Consider the following 24,429-nt stretch of genomic DNA (forward strand, 5'->3'; position numbering starts at 1 on the left):
TACAAGATTAAAGGTCTGCCCGGGTTTCTTTGTTTGTGGATTTTAGGTAGAAGAATAAATATACCTGCCTTTGGGTTTTCTGGACTAAAGTAGTTTCTCCTTTGCTGGTACATGTGCCAGACTTGGAAAGCCTCGTCAATAATATTAGTGATGGGTTTTGCAAATTCCAGTTACGGATTATGGTCTAGTTTTTGGTAGAACCTAGCGTCACTTAATTGTCTACTTGCTTCTCTAATGTAGTCTTCCATATTCAGAACGACCTCAGCGCAACCCTTATCTGCATGCTTAATTATGATCTCTGTTCTGCTTTTCAGTGAGTATATGGCATCTGTTTCTTCTTTTGTCAAATTAGAGTATCTGTTAGTATGGTTGATATTTCTGGAAGTGTCGTTTTCAACTGAGTTGATAAAGGTTTCTAGATTTGGAATTGAACTTTTTGGTTGTGCCCAATCACTTTTCTTTCTGAATATGGGTTGGTCGCAGGTTACATTTTCCTCTTATTTATTTATTTATTTATTGGCTGCAAGGCAAAATGGGCCTTGAGTCTTAGTCGGCGGCTTAACTTTTCGGTGTCCTTTTTCAGCTTCCCTCTGTCGTTCGTCTTTGGACGGAGACAGAAACTCAAACCATTCAATAAAATTTTTATTTCTGCCTCTGTAAGTTCTAACTTTGAGATATTGACCACTGTGTTAGTAACAGCTGAATTAATTTTTGTTATAGAGTGCTTATGATTCTTCCTTTTACGGCGATTTTCTTCTTAAGTTTGTTTTTAGAAAAATTTCGTCAATTGAGGTTTTTTCACATTAGTGATTTGGTTGTAGATCATGACTTCTAAAAAATTTCTCTGACTTTGTATAGTTTTGCAGAGAGACTTTGTTGATCTTGTTTTTGATTTATAGTAAAACGTCAGTGTTATGTATGCCAACATAACTTCACTATTAACATAATCTGGTACGCCGGTAATGATTTCTATAAAAAAAATCGCGGATATATGAAGCTATTAACTGGATCTACCTCTGCGAGACAAAAATATGCCTTGAATGTTTGTCGTTGTAGTAATTAATATAAAAATTATATATTTTGTTCGCCGGAAATGCCTCCGCACAACAAGAGATTACGATAAAAACAATAATTCAGTCATTCATAACTTCTGAGCCAATCTTTTTTTTTTGTAAATAGGTAATGTGGTTTGATTGTCAGCTATCGAATAAGATTCGAGATATGGTCCGTAGGACTGATCTCCATATTACGACTGTGATTACAAATATAGTTAGATACCTAAGGGAAGTGATCTGATGGGATCGCCACCTGTCAGATGTCAGGAATCACCAAGGAATTAGTTCGTATAACCTAATTTTAGATGTGGACATTGTCTTATTATTGGCAGGGAGTTGGTGCTATTTATTTCTATATTGTGTGTTTGCTTGCAGATTGTAAATGTCATTTGTAAACAGTACATTATTTAGTGGACTGTAAGGGTCATTTGTAAATAATATATTACATAGCTAACTTTTGTCCATGATTGTAGATTATACTTTAAGATAATGAGTATATGTAAACAACGTGTTTACTTGGATCCGAGTTCAGAACATTGGTGTTTCCTCTTGGAAAAGACAATAGTCTACCTGATCTGTATCAGGTTCATTCTAAATTTCAAGTAAACAGACATGACCTTCCTTAGGAATTTGATGGAAAGTTCCATTTGAAAATACCAATTTAAGGATATTTTATTGTGCCATAAGTCAGGTGACAGTATGTGTATAAAGAAGAAGGAGGTAAACAATTATTCACTCCTATTTTATTATCAGTCTTTTTGGAATCACTTTAAGTTGCGTTCAGATATAAATTGAGAGGAATTATTTACTTAAAATATTAAAGGGAAAATAGACGTCTCAATGGTTCTTATTATCAGTTTTAATGGTTTTCATTATCAGAATTTCTTTAAAACTTTAAACCAGCGCGTTGTTATAGATGATAATCATCATTTAAATTAAAGAAGTAATAAAGATAACTGTTGAGTCAATCACTTCTTCAAATGAGGTAATGTAGGCTTAATTTCAATGCATGGCGTCGATGACAGCATTTGGTAATTGTCATAGGCAGGCCCATCACATTATAACAGGATTTCTCTCATCATTAAAAATATAATCGTAAAATCTAAAACACAATATTTAAGGTAAAATTGCACCCTCGTCTGAAAATGGCATTCTTAAATTTCTAAAATTCAAATAAACTAAAAAAATCTTGAAACAGGACAAAGGGGGCATGAAACCGGCAAAGAAATGAGTATTTAAAATTTAAGGGTGAGCAAAGATATAAAACAGGCAGATAAAACAAGAATGCAAATGAATTAAGAGAACGAAAGCGAGGAAAATGAAATGTAAATTCAACAGTATAAACGAATTCACAATTTAAACTTGGATAAACGCACTGATAATCTTTTGTTCAAAGCATTTGTATCCAAACGATCAGTTCTATCACTTGTCATAACTTTGTGCTGCTGTCCGTCATCAACTGACTTATTTTCTGCACTGTTAAAAACATCACCATGTTTGTTATCACCAATCGTATGGATTGCAATACTTTCCGGACTCACAGTCACATCCTCTTTTACTTTTGTCCTTTCGTCCTTGACCTTTCGCCTTTTAGGCATGGACAATTCCAGACGCTCCCAAAATTTCTGTAACTCTTTCGGGTTGGTCTCACCTGGCCACACGATGTAGGTCACAGAGTTGAGGATGACCTTGAGTGTGGGATCAATTGTGCACTTGATTTTGGTGATGTCCTCTAGAAGAATGGGAATAATGCGGTGCTTCTTCTGTAACATCTCTTGCTGTGCGCACTGATATTCGAACCTTGTAAACTCGCTCTTCTCGTAGTTCGTGGAAATCACCAGAATGGTTCTCCTACTGTTCTTAACTGCTTGAATAATGTTGTTCACGATTGCTGGAATTTGAAAGCATAAGAATGAATTATATCTATTTTTATTCCTTTATCTCCAACGACACTACATTTCGATGGAAAAAGAGGGATCGATAAGTAATTCATTCATGTAGCAAAGTTTCTACACGATGTAAGGTTTCTATGATCAAAATAAGCGTGTACCAACATTATTTCAAGCAACAGGATAATATTGTAAGAAACACAGAGTATGTACTATTTGTATTTACGTTTCAGTTTATAGATTCAATAGATACAAGTGATTATTTGTTTATATATGGGGAATCTGTGCTGATAAAATATTTCTCAAACCGACTAATTTGTCAATAAGCTGAAACAGTCATCAGACCAAACTTTATCACGGGACTTTAGGAATGTTTAGTAACAAGAGACAGAAATCAATTGGTTTATGTTATACTAAGCGGTAATTGCAAGATTTTCCAAGACAAACAATTTTATAATTCACTCGAAAGGCAAAAGAGACAGAATTAAATTGGTTTATTTTATGCCAAGAGGTTAATTGCAAGATTTTCCAAGAGAAACAATGTAATAATTCACTCGAAAGGAATATATTTTTTCACTGACGCATCGATAACATTTATAACCAAGAAATTACGAGCTGTTTTAAGGCATCTGAGTGGTCTAGTGCTAAGGATGATCGCCTTGCATGCGAACAGGGTTAAATTTCCACAATGTGCCTATACTTTCTTTCTTCAGTGTTGTTGATGTACTTCTGAAATGGGAAGGAGAATTATGTTCGTACTGTGTGTGTGTGTGTGTGTGTGTGTGTGTGTGTGTGTGTGTGTGTGATTTTTAGTCATATCGCTACGATGTCTGCAGCGTGGCAGTTTATAGTGATCTCTAGCACTTGTGCATCATGCCGCAGACATGTAACATATGTCCCACCCAGTCACACTATCCTGACACCAGGCCGACCAGTCCTAACACTAACCTCTTAATGCTGAGTGCCATGCGATGCAGCTGTTAGTACCATTTTTGTAAGTCTTTGGTATGACTCGGCCGGGGATCGAACCCACGACCTCCCGTATCCGAGGCGGATGCTCAAACCGCTAGGCCACTGGAGCGGTTTGTTAGTACTGAATATAAACAAAACACAAAAAAGATAAACAGTAAACGGCTGATATTATTGTGCAGGAAAGGTAAGAATTATGATGCTTCCATTTGTTATAAATAGCACACGTTTGAGTATAAAAAAAAGAAACTTTGCTTGCTCCGAGTGTATAACATATTTCATCTCGTAGGTGAAAAACGTTAGTATTTTCACTCACTCTGTGAAATACATCCGTTGTTCACTCGTTGCAAGCAAATATCCTCTCTCTATTTGGTAATTGTGGTCTGTTTTGTTATGCGTGGAATGTAAGTACTGATCTGCGACTTAGAAATGCGTACTGACAGATCATTTCGATGAGAACTAAGAAAAACAGTAAAAGTTTGAAATTAAAATCTCATGAATGTTGTGTTCATTTTAGGAACAGGGACACAGTATCTCTTGTATTACGTGTTTAAGAAACTTTTATTCACAACATCTGCTGTCTTAAACGTCTTTGATTATATATATATATATGAAAAATAGTCAGGTCAAGCCAAACTTACGCACCATGCTTTACTTTTGTTCCATTCGATCTTGATACAAACTTTGAAGAAAGAATAGGCTACTCTTTACTTGTAACCATGTGCTTTTAGACCCATGATTTGTTACCGTATTTTCCATGTCACCAGGAATCAGATCACAATTATTAGTTCAGGTTCATTACATGCTTGGTATGGATTTAAAGGTAATTGTTTATTCTGTAGAATATGAGCTTATGGTATAGTTGTCTATTGTCGGTGTTTGTTTCGGCGACAGTGCACAGTGAAAAACCTTGGTGATGATCCGGAAGTGAAATCTGTGTTCCACATTGCTTTGTTTACAGTCCAACTTCCCGGTGAACCTTTTCATCGTGAAATTATCTTTGATGGTACTTTAGATTAACATATTATTTGTATTGGTTGTTACACAGCGGAACGTTCAGAACTGATAAAGAAATGTAGAGACTATATAGAAAAATTAGATCTGATCTGAGTCCACTAGGTACATTGAGACCATTGGTTTCTTACAGTGTGTTCCTCGTCACCAGGTATTTTGTGTGTGTGTGTTTGTGTGTGTGTGTGTGCGTGTGTGATTTGGATTTTTACCATAGCTTTAACAAGTTTTAGTCATATCGCTACGGTGTCTGCAGTGTGGCAGTTTATACTGATGTCTAGCACTGGGGCATCAAGCCGCATACATGTAACATCATGTCCCACTCAGTCATATTATCCTGACACCAGACCAACCAGTCCTAACACTAACCCCTTACTACTGAACGCCTAGTGAGGCAGCTGTTAATACCACTTTTAGAAGTCTTTGATATGGCTCGGCCAGGGTTTGAATCCGCAACCTCCTGCGTCCGAGGCGGACGCTCTAACCACTAGGCCACCTGAGCGGTCGACCAGTTACTTTGAGACCTATGGTTTGTTACAGTGTGTTCTCCGGTGACCAGGTGCTTTTAGATCTCTGGTTTGTTACACTATGCAATACAATCATGTATAGAGTATAGCCAAGCATTTCCTGTAAGTATCTGGATTGAAATAATCTTCTAAAATATCTGAATGTACGAATAACAATATTCTCTGTGACATTGTATTCATGCATCACCAAGACTTGACAAAATACACCTTCATGTTATTGAAGGTCATGCCCTTCGATAGTGTAGAAAGAAGGCTAACATTTAACATCAGGTATTGTGGTTGTTAATGGCTGTTTAGAAATCATTTTTAAGACATACCGTTCGGATATTCCTTCGACTAGAACGTTTCGTCGAATTTAAGACTGGGTGTATTCACTGACGTCACCAGTCCAATGCACGAGGTAATTCATTATCTCTCTGGTCTAGGCAATCAATTACGATAATAACGAGCCAAAGCTGATTCCATTTCTTGATGGCAGGATTTACAATTAACATACTGTGTATTAAAGACAGTGTTTTGATAAGTTACCATTCGGTGAATTCTCATTTTCTGCACATTGTCACAGTCGGAAAAGAAAGGTTACGAAAATCACATACTTTCTCCGACAGCGAAGTCCTTGAAGTGTATGTTGACTTTAAAGCCCATCTTCTTCTCCAGCGTGGGAAACAGCTTTCGCAGCACGAATTCCTCGTCAACGGGGTCAGAGCGGTAGGATACAAACGCGTCCCAGATCCGATCATCTGCAAAGCGAAAAGGTAAAGTAGAGCGTGTCAGCAAAGTAACCACGAACGTTCAGCTAGATAACAATATCTTTTTATATCAAAACTATACCTCCGCACGAGAGAAGTAAGTATTGACAGTTTCCTGAATTCGAAGCTGGCGAAACATTAATTGATAGGCTATGCATTGATACAAAATGACGAAATAACAAAGTAGTAAGATAAGATATCCATAGTACAAGAGAACACAGTGTGATAATAGTAGTAGGACTGTAACAATATTTATTGGGAATATAATTTCTTACACCATATACCGTACCCTAGTATCGACATACGAACGATACCACATTACAACTTAAAATAATTAGGTGATCTTATAATTCGTTGACTCATGAAAATTATTAAAAGTTGTTGGAGATATTAGTTGTCTATTTCTTCTCATATTGTATCAATCTTCTTTTAAAGTTGTCCTATTGAGGCAGGTGTTGATAATGATACACGTATTGCGTTGTATTATGATACTGTTGGACTGAATAGTACAGGTGTTACAATTAAATGGTTGGACTGGATAGTACAGGTGTTACAATTAAATGTGAATGCTGAGTTAATTGTAAACGCGGAAAACTAGGTACTTATTTTCAAAGTTATAGCGATCAGATAGCTTTCATATAAATAGTTGTTAGCTGTTGGCCCAATGTGCAGATTGGAGGTGACAGGTTGAATTTCGTATCAATTCGATGAAACGGCATTGTTTTGGTTACATTACAGTTTGAATATTTAGAAAAATGTTTGCCAACGTTGCAGCGTTAATATTTTTAATATCTCATCGTTTCCTCTAAAATAAGCACATGCAATTTTGTTTCTCGGCTTTTATAAAACCCTCAATGTTTATACTTTCATAAATCAATCAATGTTCTCCCGATATCGATGAATACGAAATAATAAGTAAATTATGCAAGCCTCTCTTTGGACTTAGGCTTACTAAGCAGTCAGATCAGTTAATCATTAATAATACATTTTGTGATGAATATTAGGAGGACGACAACACCATCGTCATTATAAATTACCCCCTGCTTTTGAATCCCTCAGAATAATTAACAAACACAGACTATCTATCCTCACGTGTAGAGGCACATGGTTACAATACTGGAGGATAAAATGTATTTAGTTTAGCAAAACTTTGCAGTCCATTTGACAAGGTGATATAATCAAATCCTGAAGCTGCGTGCACATTTTGAGTCGACTGAATTACCTCTGTCATAGGACTATTCCTTCTAATGTCGGAAATAAACAAATATAACGACGGTATTGAATTGTGATGACAAAGGACATATGCTGTTCTAAAGGAAAACAACTCAGGATGTGTATCGAAATATATCTCGTATCAGGATCTGTGTATCATGGTACATACCATATAGTGAAATCATTGGAGATACACACGCATCTTTAGTAGATAAAACAGTTAATAGCTAGACAAAGCATGTAGGACATTGTTGGCAAAATATGAGGATATTTATTGAGTTGAAATTCTCTTGAATTTGGTAGTTCCAATATTACTAAACAGTATTTTTTGTTTGGGTTGTGTTTTAGATCAGGTCTATAGCACCTATATTTGGAAAAAAGTAGTTCTGTTCGCGAGCAAGTCATACCAATTATCTGACAGTAACACAAGTACGGCGAGGTCAAACAGAACACTCTTATCCTGTAGATTCCCGAGGTAAACATTAGATACAATGTTTCCATTTATCGTCTGCACACTGATGTCATGAATGCACTATATGTAAGAAAATGTTTAATTAGGTTTGCAGGAAACATTTAACAAATTTTACGTCGTATGAATTACAGTTGTGAATATTTATTCACACTAAAAATCTATGACACGCGAATAAGAAAAATTACCTTACCTTGGTCCTCGTAGGGCTGAAAATAATGAACAATCTTCATGATCAGGATAACGCGGTGTTTCCACATTAGGTAGGGCAAGACAACTAGCAGCAGCAGCAACAAAAAGAGCAACACTGCGCAGACTCCGACTAACCATAGGTACCACGTCTCTTTTTCCACTTGCACCCGTGGGTTACGTACGATCTCTATAGGAAAGTTTACGTAAATACATATGCACACTCAAAATAAGCAAAATATTAATTGATCAAAATATTATTTAAGTGTAGTATTGTCGAAGTAGGCTAGTTTGTTCGATATACCATATACAGGTGTGTAAATCTTTGATTTATGCAAAAAGGGCTTCCGGTGAACTTGGAGCAAAAAATATGTACAAGATGATATAATTCTGTGTGACAGTTGATGTTTGAATGTAATTTAAAAATGATATCTTGCAAAAGTTAGGTCAGTAACGAACTCAAAAATGCCACCAGTGTCTCTAAAGGAGAGTGAATTTTTATTGTCCACCAATCCTATTCCAAAAACATGAGGCTGGATATGCAGTCAACTTTTCTCTTAAAACAAGATTTAAACAAACCAAAAAATCTGATATTTTTGAACCTTTTCAAATGTATAAATATTTCAAGTGATGCCCTTTTTTATCTTTAGGTGCTTATTTGTATCTAACTCGGGTCCATCAAAGCTATTTATCAACTTTTAAAGTTTACTTACCAGGTGATGCAGTACGGTAATCCCGCTTCGAAGGTCCGTGTTATTTCTTTTCTAAACGATGACGGACAATTTAAAGACAATTTTAACAAAGAGTGCAATGTGTACTGGGATCTTTTAACATTGTTTAACTGAGAGTATTTAAAAGATTAAGTTAGCAGATTAAGTTAGCAAAATGTGTACTGTGCATAATTACCCTTCAAATAATTTAAGCACTAAGTGTACATATCACTGACCTATTGTTTTCAGAGTCGCACAACTTTCGCCAGTGTAGTCGGAGTGACAGATACATAATTGAGAATGGTCTGCCATGTTAACGTTACATTCCCCATGGAATCCACAGTCAAGACAACACGGTTCTGCGCAAAGGTCACCGACAGCTCCCGGAAAACACTCGCATCTTGTAACTGAGGTCATGTTGTCAGTGACACAGTCACCATAAAAACAGGGTATCCCTCCCTGACAGAACGTGGTATTCAGGGTATAGTTACTCAAGCAATCAGTCTTTTGGGTGAGTGGTATTGTAGTCTCGCCACGACGTACTGTGGTAATAGTCCTTGACAACATCTCTGGCGAATTAGTCGTTAATTTGACCTCATTTTCCCTACAGAGCTCGTGTGTGACGTTGTCCGTGCATACGCATTCCCAATGGCACGCGTCTGGATAGGTGTTGCATTCCCGTCCGCTCCCGCAAAAATTCGGAAGAGAGCACGGAGTGATGTCGCACTTAAATGGCCTGACGTGTACGATGCATATCGTCAGGATTATTGTGGCACATGGTATCCATAGCAACGTGTTCATCTTTCTTCAGAAACCAGAATACGACTGTGGGAATACATTAAAAATAAGTTTATACATATTTTAGAAAATCATAAAGCAATGACGGCGAAAAGTGCGAGAAGAAATGCAGTGTCTGCAATGATATTATATGCACACAAAAAAATTAATGTAAATTGTATATTTAATTCCAGGAACCTAAATGTGTTCATCTGTTTGTATAATCGCAGACAAACCTTAATTAGGAAAAGTTAAAGATTACTATATTTTCATCGCTCGATAAGTCTAGTCAGATGATGGATGTTGGTACGAGCTTACTGATGGAACCCGGATGATGGAGGTGGGACGGGGGTACCAGGAAAAATTGGTGTTACATTGGCTTTTCATATCCTTGGCTGGTCAACGTTCGGTTTTTGGTAATTTCTCAGTATTGAATTTTAGTCAGTATGTGGATGGTTGAAATCTTGGTTCTTTTGGGTAAGCTGGTTACTTTTTTTTTAGTACAAATTGAATTGCCTATTGTTGCTTTATAGAGCAATAAAGTGATCATGCTCGCATCAATATAGCAACATATTGGGCAAATAATTGATAATGGTCGTATCGTCGAACTAATAACAGACCCACATACTGGTCAGAGAATATGTCATACAGTTGTATTATAGCCGATATCGTCCTATGTATTCATAAAACAAATATTGCTCTTGTTACATCAGTATAATCAATGAGTATAATGACCAGAATAGCAGCAAATCAGTAAAGAGAATACTGCATAATAATTTCTTGGGTTTATTTGGACCAATCAGAATCACATAAAATGATTTGTTCATATGTGTAATATCAAAAATATTGAACTGCATACACTGTAGGCAAAGTGTACCGACTATGTGATAAACCGTTTAAACCCATAGTTTTTAGGAAAAGGTATGGCGGATATTTTTCTTTCGCAAGCGAATATACCGCATTTCGGTAACGATCAGCGGTGAGCCACGAACTGAAGACATTTATGGTTGACTATCCTTTTCTGCTTTCTTGGTTATTCTTACAAACACCCTATTAATTTAACAGATCTGTATAGACAAAAAGACATATTACGCGTGTAATATGAACGCTCTTTTGGAAAGACTGTCAGGTTTTTTCATGCATATTTGAAAGAGATTTAAGATTTAAATATTCTTCTCTCACATGCCAAAATGGAAAATTGTATTATGATTATGTCCAAAAAGAAGCTTAAACTATTTTGGAATCGTTGTCCAAATTTGGTTAGTAGAAAGGTTATCTAAGAAATGGTTATCTTAGAAATTTCTGCAGAATGGCTGATTTATATTTATCATGATTTCGTCCAATTTCGTAAAATTATTACTGTGGTATCAGGGCATCTGGGAGGATGACATGTAGTGTCCTTCTCATGACAGTTCATTCACATGTGGTCCCCACTTTGCACTCATTTCTCACCTGTAGCTCCAAGAAGCTGTTAGCATGCGACAGCAGCCACAGCCCGACAAACCGCTTCGAATGGCGGGCTAAACCAGGTGAGGGTAACCGTCGGGTCTTAAACCCACTTTGAATTAGGGCTTGTCTACCTAACCATGTGAAGACTGGACTCGGCGGATTGCGCTGAGGAACCCACCGCCTGGTTCAATGGGCAGAAAGGCAAACACAGCAAGGCGTCGTGGAGCGTTGGCCAGACAATTATGACGCCATAATCATCCAATGCATCCAGAGTTATCTCCAGTAGGCTCCACCTTGTCTTGCTACTAGATCAAGAGAGGCTAGTAGGAGAAGTGAAGCCCACGAACTGCGCTACTCTCCCTCACTTTAATCCGAGTCAAGCACATGTCACAGGTTTATACTCATACCGCACACCTCCAAGTCCTGTGGCAATGGGGATGTAACCAAACAGCATGTGAGAATAACACTTAAGTTGCAGTCACTAACCTACCCACAGGAGGCTCATGCATACTGGACCGAAGCAGTAGTGGAACTCGGCATCCGAATGAGTGTCTGAGCAGCCCTTTTTAGGATCGTTCTGCTCACCATTGTTCCGTAGCATTAGGAAATGGTTAGAAAAGGTGCCCGAAACATAGCCTGCTTCATCTTACCCTGACCAGTTTACCACGGATGGCGGGGATCCCATCCTTCCGGTCGAACATAAAAAAAGAAAACAAATGATGGTGCTCAAATTTGGTACACGGAATGTTCGAACTCTTTTGGACAACACCAAGGCATATAGACTATTAAGACAGACTGCTCTGTTTGATAGCGAATTGGCACGATACAATGTGGACATATCAGCTTTGAGTAAGACTCGCCAAGCAAATGAATGCCAGCTGTCAGATGTGGGCGGTGTCTATACGTTCTGCTGTAGTGGTCGTAGTAGCGAAGAACGTCGAGAGGCAAAGCTTACCGGCCTTCCCAATGGCATCAGTAATTGCCTAATTACTTTACGACTTCCACTGGAAAACATAAGAGTGCCACGTTGATCAGCTGGACATTCCACTAAGTGTGTAAAAAAAGTATCAGTCAGTTGTCCAGTGGAACAACCCCAGGATCTGATGTCATACCTGCCGATGTATACAAACCTCGAGGACTTGTACTGATTCAGAAGCTCACAAATCTCTTCAAAGCAATATGGGAAGAAGGAGTGGTCCTATAAAAATCTAAAGAATTTCCCTCCTGTCAATCGCTGCTAAGATGCTTTCTCGCGTCCTGTCAATCGCTGATTCACCAGCTTGAGCAGGGTTTACTTCTAGTAAGCCAGTGTGGTTTCCTTGCAGCCGGTAGGACAGTCGATTTTTTTACTGCAAAACAACATCACTAGAGAGTTCCACGACTGCATGATGGCCCACGTAAAGGACAATGCCGAATCCTCAGATTTCTGGCACCCACACTCTTCAGCATGATTTTCACTGCCATGATCATAGATGCATTCCAAAATAGAGATAAGAGCATCCATTTCAGATACCGGACTGATGGGAAGTTTATCAACCCCAGGCGACTGCAAACTGTCACGAAAGTGAAAGAAACAGTTACAAGAGATTTCTTCTTTGCTGACTACCGCACAAGAAGACATGCAGACAAGCATGGACAGGTTTGCTGAGACACGCGCCAACCACAGTCTCACAATCAGCACCAAAAAAAGACTGAAAATTTGTATCAACTGGCCCCTAGACAGCTATATTTTGAACCGAGCTTCACAGTGAATGGTCAGAAACTCAACATTGATATTGAGATCAACAGCAGAATTGCCAAAGCCAGTTCAGCCTTCAGGAAACTACGTGGGAATGTGTGGAACAGCAGAGGAATCTTACCATCAAGCTGAAAGTATACCGTGCTGCAGTGCTAACCTCCCTTCCGTACGCCAGCTAGGACGTGGACTGTCTATAGCAGACATTCAGACAACTCAATCAAGTCCACATGAGCTGTCTCCGAAGGATTATGAGGATAAGGTGGGTAGACAAAATTCCTGATACCGAGGTTCTGTCTTCACGTTGCTGCAGAGAGCACAATTTAGATGTGCAGAAAACATCGTCCGTATGCCCTCAGCACGTAGTGCAAGCAGCTATATGGCTAACTGCTAGGGAAAGCTCGATGTTGTATGACAAAAGCGCTTCAAGGACACACTGAAGGTGTCCTTGATAAACTTGCATATCAACAATACCTCTCGAGAGACCCTTACGCAAGGCAGTCCAAAATGGCGCATGTAGATCACATCTGGCGCCCACACAGCAGAACAACAAACAATTGCGACGCAGAGTAAATGTGCCAGTCGAAAGGCCAGTGCTGCCAACACATCTTTGATATTACCTTTTTTCTTTCACATGCTGGAGAGCCCGGATTGCCTCGCTAGTCATCTCACTAGTCATCTCCGTACACACCGCTCAACAACAGATAAATTAAGCTGTGGTCGTGATAGAGAAACATTATTATAAAGTTATTACTGTCACGAATGTACAACAATAAAATTCGAAAATACAATTTGATGACAAATCTAAAACTTGTGCTCTCTTATTTTACTTACATTGATGTTTTAATATGAAATCTGTTAATTAATGATATTAAATTCTATACAACTTTTAAACGCAAATGTTAAACAATCTTTTTCTGTAAAATATAACTTTATATTTGTTTAAGAACCTGTTGGATTGTATTGCCTCAAGACTATGATTACAGTATCTTATGTATATCTATATTTTTGTAAGTCCTGGTACATGATTTTATTTATTTCTTGTAATTTGTTTCATGGCTTTAAATCTTAGTTCGATTTCGCCTACGTAATCTGAGTCTGTTAAGAGCGTAAAATTACATAGGATCTATATATAGATACTTACATATGTTTTGACATTTATTAACAATAATCTTACTAATAAGACTTAATGACGTCTTTGTCTTTATTTTTTATTGGCTTTTGGGGTTTAGACGATTCTGGTGGTTTGGATCGTGTTTTGAACACGACGAGAAACGGGGCTGCAACGATACACCCTCAGCTGTACCACGATATTTCATTTTGAATCTCGATAATATTGTCATATTTTAAAACATTTATATACGCTTATAATGCCATGGTAATACTGTGGGCTACTTATGTTGATACAGACCATACTAACACTAAAGCAGCCCAGAGTTTTCCATCCAATCCAACCTAGGGCATGTTTAGAACAATTTCGGACACAAGAACCAAAACTCAAAATTCGTACAAGTACATCCACTTAGACCAGTACCCTGGAATGAGCGGACTCCAGCCTGCAGATGGTCGCCTGCCTTCCTGGTCACTTCCTCTCTTGCCTCAGTCGGATACAAATAAGCGTGCAACGCTCGCATGAAACACCTAACATAAATAAAAGCAAAAATAATGAATAGCGAGTGGCACTATGGTGTCAGAATACTTACATAATTTTATCAACAGGCCTACAAGAACTACCCAGTCCAGCAGCTAGTAGAAGCAGCTAACTACGTTTCTACGTTATACAGCTACCATTTCCCCGAAATTACCTGAGAGGAAAAAGGACTGCGGAGAAATGTTAAGAAGCAGAAGAAAAACGGGGAACGTTTGCTTAAAGAGCACTTCAAAGAGCTACCAATATTGCCTCTTATCCAGGGAACCATTTTGGCTTGGTATCCCGTTTCGATAAAACTATTATGTACACTAACTTGATCCTTCAATCCACCGGTTCAAAATTCAAACCTTTTATGACGCAACAGTGACCAAACTTTTTATATGTCGCTCAGACATATTAGTTATTAAAAATGTGTAGGGCATCTACAACGTACACTATGTACTAAAATTTTTACGATTGTTAGGACGTAGGAAAATTTTACAACTTGTTTTGATTTGACCCAATTGCACAGGTGGCTAACACATTATTGGCATTTTGTATTGTCCATTAGTACAACTAGACTAAATATGACTAAGTACGGACTGGCGTTCTTGGGAGTGCACAACATCCATGGCTGGCTTGCTGAGTTCCTTGCCCTCTTGTTTCTCTCGGTCATCGTATAACGGCGGAGATGTGGAACAATTTCCACCCGCCTAAAGTGTGTGTCCCGATGTGACGTCATCGTTGCGACCAATCGCAACGGGATTATATACTGCTTGGGTCGACACATCGTACAGTCAATAACGGACTGGAATCAACTCTTTGTTAACATGAATGTGTGTTGGGCCCATTCCCACTCATGAAAGCCCTTCATTCAGGTCGTTAGGGACATATAGTCCTACGACCTGACGGCTAAATTAGCAGTGCTCCTTGAGCACATAAACGCCTGTGCGATGTGGCACTAATTCCTTCCCCAGGAACATTTTGCATCCCGCTGTGAGGGAATAAACCCATCGCACATGCCCTTTTGGGCGCATGCAACGTAAATCCAAGTAATTAATCAATATAATACTAGTATAAATTATCGTAAAGTGATAGGCTTTACTAAAAAAAAAACACGCAGTGGAAAAGAACCTGCAGGTGTCTTTAAGAATGCAGTGAAATGTGACGAACGTAACAAGAAGTCACTTATAAATGTTTCAACACATGTAGCTACATGTAGATTTAACATGACGTCGGCTTTAACTTACTGGAATAAAATGAACTCAGGTTTTAAGTAGGTTTTTATATATTTGCTATGAATCGTTGATCTTACCGAATGCCGTTAATGAAAACGTGTCTGCAAAGAAAGTTGCACCTTTAAAGTTAATACAAAGAACTTGTGAAATAGCGGCCAAAGAAAGAAGCGTTTTTAAAGTTAAAACAACATTATAAGAACGATGGTGCTGATTATGGTGATGTTGAGGATGAGGAATGGAAGTGGTGTTGGTTTGGATCGTGTTTTGAACATTATAAGAACGATGGTGCTGATTATGGTGATGTTGAGGATGAGGAGTGGAAGTGGTGTTGGTTTGGATAGTGTTTTGAACATGATGAGAACGATGGTGCTGATTATGGTGATGTTGAGGATGAGGAGTGGAAGTGGTGTTGGTTTGGATCGTGTTTTGAACATTATGAGAACGATGGTGCTGATTATGGTGATGTTGAGGATGAGGAGTGGAAGTGGTGTTGGTTTGGATAGTGTTTTGAACGAGATGAGAAAAATAAAAAAGTGGTATAATAAGGACACTTATATTATCAGTACGTTTGCTGCTTCTGCTACAATAGCAGTAACAACAATCACACAAAAAAACCCCAGTAAATACTACTACCATTACCACCACCACTATCGCTCTGTTACCGTGATATCGATAGTTGTAGTTGTGGTGATTGCAGTGGTAGTAGTTGAAGTAGTAAGCGGAACATTGCGAGTGGTCCTTTTGTATTCCAAACTAAGCAAATATAAAAGAAAATGAGAGAGAGAGAGAGAGAGAGAGAGAGAGAGAGAGATTATGCAGAGAACGATAATTTTATATTGCAATCTTCAGTACCTGGATGCTTTTCGAATATTCAGAGGAATTCCACACAAAATTCAGGTGCAATATATCCTCACACCTGTTAACTTAACCAGGCGTTATATAAATACCATTACATTAGGCACAGCGCTGGTGACGACAAATACCATAATGAATGGTTTATTCAGGCTATGCTATACAAAATCCCAATTTCAAATGGGAGTTGAGGCGTTTATATTGTAGCGTTTGTTTACCGAGAACTTTATCCCGGATACGGATGATCACATATCGTGACATTAATGTTGAAGTGTCTCCATTGTAGGAACTTACCCACAGTACGTAAGTAGTGTAGATTTGCTTAATCTGGGTCACTTAGTCATTGATTGAAGCTAGTGTTTAATTATAACAATACATTTTCTTCACCCATTTTGTCTTAAATCAATGTCAACTTAATTAATTACTTCCTGTAAAATCCTACCAAGGAAAACATGAAGGAGAAAGAAGAAAAATCGTTATTGCGAATTAACATGTCTGCCTTATGCAAACAATAAAACATTATTAATATCAAAGTGACGTAATGCAGACGCTTATGTGGCCTACAAACTTTTCAGCATATAAATGACATTTACGTTTTTTTAAATCGATATAACGAAATATTTTATGTGTGAAGTATGAACAATGTATTGTCACGGATGGCTTCGCCGCTAGCGACAATACAAAATGTTTCTATTTCACGAGTGATATATTTACTATAAAAAAAAATGTATCTTTTGTTTTGATTTTATATTTTGTTAAGACAAAATCCGTCGATTTGCACGGAATTTCGTCTTCATTATGCATTACTACTCGATACAAAGAAGTTTCACGATACTGTAATACACTTGAATCTTTTACAAATTTCAAGTTGTTTTATTTTCCTTTTTGTTGCGCGGAATCGTGAAAATTATTGGGGTGATGGGACTGTTAAAACATCACAGAGCAGTTGTATCCAACAGACTACGAGCAGACAACCTTGAGAAGACATACAAGGGAAAGAATGAAGAAAAAAAATTACAAAGAATGGTATTCAGAAGAAAAGGAAAAGTACATTTTCAGCAAAGAAAGTAGTTAAAGCAATAAATGTAAAAAATGTATAATTATCATCTATTTGAGACTGGTTGACACTGTATCTTTTTAATAAAAGTTTAATAAATTAATTGAAAGATTATGGTGTAGACTTAATTTTGAAGTTAAAAAGATCTGAAATAAAACTGGTTTAATCCTGTGAACATTATTTAAAAATAAATCTATATATTTGGTCACATTTGGAGGCCCCCGAAAGTATTTAAGTATTACCATACATGTTTCAAAAAGTGTTTTAATACCTTTCTACCCATGAAATGTCATTTAGGTTTGCTCTCAATTTTGTATATAAAATGGTATTAACAAGTTTTTGGGGTAAATTTTCTAATGCTAGAATATACAGCTTTTAACAAATATTTAATAATTCTAAAGAGCCTTAATTATTCTGAGATGAATTCTTTTCACATCATCATGTATAATGTCATTCTGACAATGAGCCATCTGTCGCCGTTGGCTTAGTAAGGGTAAATGGGCGACCAACTCTGTTAGTACGCTACTGCCCGTCGTAAAAACACCTTCTAAATACGCATGTTTGCTAATAATTTCAGTTTTGATTTCCACGATAATAAAGTCTTTTGGTTTTCGCGATTGTACAACATTTCCGACTGTACCACATTTCCAAAAAATCATGATCTTAGCCTTAGATGTTTTTATTTTTAATTTCCATTATTAATCTTTCAGTGGATCTAATTGATTTTACAAACCATCCATGCATGTTCCTAAAAAATGACAACATCGTCAACATTAAATATTTAGAACAACATCGTCAGAATACACTATTTTGAATAGCATCGTCAACATTAAATATTTAGAACAACATCGTCAGCATACAATATTTTGAATAGCATCGTCAACATTAAATATTTAGAACAACATCGTCAGCATGCACTATTTAGAATAGCATCGTCAACATTAAATATTTAGAACAACATCGTCAGCATAAAATATGTAGAATACATTTATCATACCAACCCCAATACCATCAATATCACATTCAATAGAAATTTTCTCAACAGCATTAAAACGTTAAAAATACAAAAAGCAAATAATTAAAAGACAGTGATAAACATTCCCTTTATTGTAAAGCCGTTTTACGATATAAGTCATGCAAAAGATCACTATTAACTTTGCTATCTACAGTAGTGTACATGAATTTCATTATACTGAATATTCTACCTGGGATGCCAATTTTAAGGAACTTGAACCATACAATTTTTTTTACAACATAACACAATGCCTTTATAAAGTCAATAAAAACATTTAATTTCTTTTATTCGAATTAGTCCTTGAATACTAAATCCATTGTCAATAGCAAACATATATGAAATGAATCCAGCATAAGTCTCAATGTACATTATGGAGGGGGTCGGCCCGAATCATCCCCACACCCACCCCCGTCCAAAATAAGGAGAAACTGCCTGAGCCTTTCTTGAGTAATTTTTCTCAACACTTAAAATTATGCCATGGATACACTTGATATACAGCATCTTCTGAGAGCTTCCGTTCCTTTACACACACACACACACACTTATGGTCTTTCTTGATCCGTCACTGTATATATCATTTTCTTTTGCCAACTCATTACTCAGAACACGGGGAAAATACTTTCCTATTACGCTAGGTAAAATAATTCCTTTATAGTTTTGAACGCCAAAAATGGGGCCCTTTTTGTAAGGTATGATATAACACTCCCGCCATAACTGGAAAGCTCAGAATAAAGACGATTAAAATAAAGACTGTAAATAAGGTAAAAACTCCATTGAACCATATATTACAAATTCATTCAATATTTTACACTGACCAGTATTTTTCTCATATTTTAATTGCTTAATGACGTTAGAAATGTCGTCAGTACTTATAATTCTACTAACTCGTCTAATACAAGTTCTCTAACTTTAAATATATAAGTATAATGAGTCAAGATTTCTTCATCCGGTGAATGAATAAAGTATCGTCAGACTGATTTCCGAGTTTAAAAATTTGTCAAATTCATTGACAGACATTTTAGTGTTTGCCAAAGCACACAACAAAAAACTGTGTTAGCTATGTAATAATACACAATATCTAGTGCATATAGCAAATAATGGATTTAAATAGTATTCTCTTAACTTTATAAGTATGAAAATGTTCTGTTCATATTGACAGATATGAATATCAAATTATGTTCATGGAGCAAATTGCCTTGTCAATGCAACAATGGATGTGAGTTTGTGTTACCATATCATTCATATAACAATCATGAAATTATGAAAATGCACCAATTCCAACGGACGATCCTATATACTCTATACCTCCACCGTGTGCCGAAGCCATGCCGCACACACACACCCAATATTACTTCCGCTCAGACACAGGCTGAAGCATGAACCATCAACCCCTCAAACCATGAGGCAGGCCAATTTTACTGGTTCCTACTACAAAAACTCGAGCAGACTATGGTTAAGTAGGCTTACCGTGCAGCCATCCCTACAACCCCACCCCCAAAGGACTCTAAATCCTTGGGATCTTTTATGCTTTAGGGCATGCCAGTCCGAAAAAAAAGTGTTAACATTGCTTATTTTGAGATGCATAAGCTCTGCAGACTGAATATTTAAGGAACTCCCGTGGCCTGTTTAGAGTACACAATGAGACACTTGTGGGATGTGGTGACATTGCTCCTATAAAAATCCTTTCTTGTTGATGTTATTGACTTTTGTATATGCAGTCAATATATGCGGACATTTCCTCTATCCATAACAAGAAACAGCATCCAAAATTAACCAACCCATATGGTCACAGGAAGGATTTTTTAATATAGTTAATACGCATAAGATGCGTATTTTTACCACTAATCAGTTTTATTTTCAACTTTACACTCTTTATGCATTTTGTTTGCAATTTGTGCATTATATTACTGGCGAGAAGTCTCAGGGAATAATGTTAGCTGAAATAGCTGCATGGAGAGGGGATGAAAAACTTCTCACTAGAATAAGAGATTATGACTTGTTTGCTTTGGAGACAGTTTCACAGACAATGCAATACGATATGTTCTAGATCCAGTCTAATGGAGGAGTTAAGATGCCTGCATTTCCCAACAAAAAGGACATGACCTTGAGTTGATACGACCTTTCTGGGTTGCAAAAGCTGACGACTCTCGGGCATTGTCATCAATCGGTACCTGCCAATCTCCCTTAGTGAGATCCAGTTTGGAAAAATATGTGTTCCAGGTCAATTTTGCAAACATATCCTCAACTGACGAAAGCAAAACAGAAAGTTTATTCAATACTTAGGCGTACGGCCCATAATACATAACATAATAAACAGAGTATAATATAGTACACCATAACAGTAAAGTAAAATATTTCAGTGTGCCTTCCTCGTTAAATCATTAAATCATGTTTAGAACATCGAAAAGATGCAAATACCTTTCTGAAAATGAAAGGTTGATCTAATGTTAAATATTTGGGTTGATGTTAAATGTTATCGACCTTCCAACTTCTGTAACTCTGACCAGGAAGAAGGATATAACAATCCTTGCTTGTGTCGACTTTCGTCAGTTGATAGAACCCAACCTAACTTCGTAAGTTTGTCGTGCGCTATGCGACACTTTTATCCAGCGCTTCGTGGAATGACATGCATGGAGATTTCCAATCCAGCATTTGGTCACAGGCAACTAATTAGTTTATGAGCTACAGAACCAGGCTATGTGTGACATAATAAAAACCGTATTTCAAACAATGAAAGTAGTTGATTGGCTGAAAGCAATTACCGGAAAGAAAACGTAGGCCATTTTTTTTAAAGAGGATTATTATTAAATTAAATTTACGCAACAGTAGACTTGTCGCAACACAGATATTACTAGATGTTAATGGAGAGATCTCATATCGGTCCGGATCATTATAGCTGGTACGTAGAATGGTATTTTCCTCAAAGTGGACGCTCATTTTCATGTTAACATTGCAGCCTATGGAAACCGAAGTTGTTGCCTGTGCCTAGTAGCCCACTTCGTAAGTGGCGGTGGATTGTTTAAAAAAAAATTATTTTTATTTTTAACCAAACAAGTCCTTGTAGATGGGATTGTGCGCCATTTGTAAGATTTACTTACCTCCGATGTTGAAGAGCTTGACAACTTTGCAAAACCTACGCACAGCCGAAACTGGTGATTTGACAACGGAAGGGTTCCATGGAATATGGACAATTTTATGTTTTGCAAAAACACGTGAAAATATTTTTACGGATAGTATTACTTAGTTCAAACTATAATCAAGTCATAGACTGACGATAACAAGTCATCACAGCAGGCAAAGTAAAGGAGTTCCAGTGTTGCCGTTGCGGGAAACTGTTTGATACGAATTGTGCAAGATAAAATCTTCATTATAACCAAAATGTTGCTTGATGGGGAATCTCGTAAGAAAAAATCCGCTCTTCTGGCCTCTCAAAGACAATTATACAGGGCATAGTGAGAGTAAAGAGAAAACTTGGCAGACTGAAGAAGAGATGAGAAGATAACATTAAAGAATGGACAGGCGCGAACTTCGCAAAGTCCCAAAGAGCAGTGGCGAACAGGCCAAATGGAGAGAGATTGTTGCACCGGCATCAGTGGCGCCCCTACGACCAGCCAGGTTACGTGAGAAACTATGAAAAATGATGATGAATAACCCCCAGCCTTCGTTTCCAACGACATGTCTTTATAATAGAGAAGTGGTATCAAAACCAAACTTGAGGTGTATTCCATAATGTGCTTTGTGAATGTTAGCCCTTAAAAAAACAACAGAAAATTCAAATTAATGATAGTTTCATTTTTTATAAATGAAATGGATTTTCTGCAATACGACTGGCTGTAAACGGTCACGTGATACTGATCTGGAATTTTTTTAACATATCTATAAATTCTGTGACTACTTTCGCTTTTTTGTACTGTTTGAAATATAAATAAACATTGCAGACATGTCATTGTGAAACGATTGTTTCATCTTTTTATTCAGCAAATAAATATAAATTTTACCCTTTTATACTTTTTCAAATATTCTTTGAAATGCATAGTTTACAATTTGGCGTTCGTCTGCTCCATAGTCGCGCAAAATGGCCGATTACGGTGATTTTTCAGTGCAATTTTCAGTTGTTTTTTTTTAACAATTAGATGACAAGAAGTTAAAATAAATACTATCAGCGATTGAAGCAGATGAAGATGGATTTGACTATAATGTGATGGATGTTACAAACGCTGAAAATGAAACAGAACAGAGATTGATAAATTCCCTCACACATCACCCCATGACCTCAGTCACCCTAGCCATACACAAGAACAACAATAATAGCGTGGGAACTGTGCCAGTCAATTTTGAGGCCGATGAGGGATACACACCAAGATTCGAAAAATGATCTGAGGAGGACTTAAAAAGCTATTGAAATAACTCAATACGCAGAGGCTACAAAACAAAACACAAAATGGGGTATTGGCGTTTTCAATTGTAATTTTTTTAATTTCAATTTTGTTTGCTTATTTAAAAACGTGTGTGGATGTTGGTGGCTTGGTGAATATGACCACTTACACAAAAATAAAAGCAAGTATTTATGAGACCATTATTCAAACACTAAATAAAGTTTTTAAATGGTAAAACTACCATCTCCACCAATGTGACACCATTGAAAATGTATATAATAATCCATAAAGGTGATTTTTTGCCTATTTAAATCATTTTGGATGTGTAGTAATTAATTTCTTCCAGCACTCAACTACGCAACCAAAGAAAACTTTACTGGTTTAGCGAGGAAGTCTACATTTAACAACTGCACATTTAATTTCAGATTAGATAACTGAAAGGGTCTTGTTAAAAATTAACGCCGATGAAAAAGATATAAAGTGTTATTCCCGTATAGGACATACTAAAATTTTAAAAAAGAATGTTTTTTATTTTTTTTATTTTTATGAAAAGAAATGTGCTGACACCACGGGTAGCCATTGCCTAAGCTGTAAAGTAAGAAGTTGCCGAATAAACGTAACTGTGACAGTAGGCCTTAGTTACATTTCATTTGACATTAGATCACTGAACAAGTATTAACGCTGTTGAGAATGATATAAAATGTTATTTCTGTACACAATTTATTTAATTGTTACCTTTATGTGAGTAAGGGATAGCGTCATCTTGTTCATATTTCCATGTTGTTCATTGATCAAATCCATTATGACTTAAGGTTTGATTGGAAATTTAATCAAGCACACTAGTTATAATGTAAGGTCATGGTAATGTGACGTAGCAGATGGGACTGACTAAAATTGAACCAGAATGTTGTAAATGAACTAAATGTGTTGAAACCATCGGTAGCTATTGCCTAAGATGTAAAGTATTAAGTTTCTGAATAAACGTAACTGTGACAATAGTCAATATGGTTGTGTTATTCTGTACAGATTATGTATTATGGTTCGATGTGAAGCGGCGAATGAAAGGAAAGTACGCGCTACTTAAACTGGAATGTATTGTTGATGGAATAAATTGATTTGACGAAGAAAGGACGAAATTGGAATTATAAGGATTAAATAATCATGGCTGGTTATTTATCGATGTGTACATATTACATAATCACTCATAAAGTTAACATAAAGTCCTTCGGACTTTATTTACTTTTTGAGTGATTAGGTATAATTTACACATCGACACATACCCAACCACGATCATTTAAATCCTATAATAAATCAGGCAAAGATTCAGGCGTGGAAGTGTCACAGGCAAATGTGAGTGACGTGGCTACTAGTGGGTCTGCATGTGCACCTGAAACCCAAATGGAAATGTCCGTTGATAAACTGCAAGAAAATGTTTGATAAACTTGTTAAGAAGGCTGACAAAAGATACCGGACTATAGACGAGAAGATAGATTCAGTTCTTCATGATGTAAAATATAGTG

At 37.0% G+C, this 24,429-nt stretch overlaps 1 protein-coding gene across 7 annotated transcripts; it reads right to left on the reverse strand.

The window, feature by feature from the left end:
• Positions 1-1,783: 1,783 nt before the first annotated feature.
• On the reverse strand, positions 1,784-23,758 carry LOC149807045 (toll-like receptor Tollo). 7 transcript variants are annotated; one of them, XM_089961114.1, is made up of 6 exons: positions 23,645-23,661; positions 14,276-14,382; positions 9,017-9,605; positions 8,075-8,260; positions 6,048-6,191; positions 1,784-2,946 (listed from the first exon to the last, which is right to left on the reverse strand). In XM_089961114.1, exons 3-6 carry the CDS (start codon positions 9,579-9,581, stop codon positions 2,405-2,407), a joined length of 1,437 nt encoding a protein of 478 aa, XP_089817240.1. In that variant the 5' UTR covers positions 9,582-9,605; positions 14,276-14,382; positions 23,645-23,661; the 3' UTR covers positions 1,784-2,404. The 7 variants fall into 7 exon arrangements, with proteins under 7 accessions (XP_089817240.1, XP_089817211.1, XP_089817271.1 ...); XM_089961085.1 differs by lacking the exon at positions 23,645-23,661 and adding an exon at positions 16,462-16,649; XM_089961145.1 differs by lacking the exon at positions 23,645-23,661 and adding an exon at positions 16,462-16,649 and having other exon boundaries at positions 8,784-9,605.
• Between the last annotated feature and the right edge of the window lie 671 nt (positions 23,759-24,429).

Source organism: Sinohyriopsis cumingii, chromosome 1 (assembly GCF_028554795.1).
Source record: "Sinohyriopsis cumingii isolate HCF-2022 chromosome 1, ASM2855479v2, whole genome shotgun sequence".
NCBI lineage: Eukaryota > Metazoa > Mollusca > Bivalvia > Unionida > Unionidae > Sinohyriopsis > Sinohyriopsis cumingii.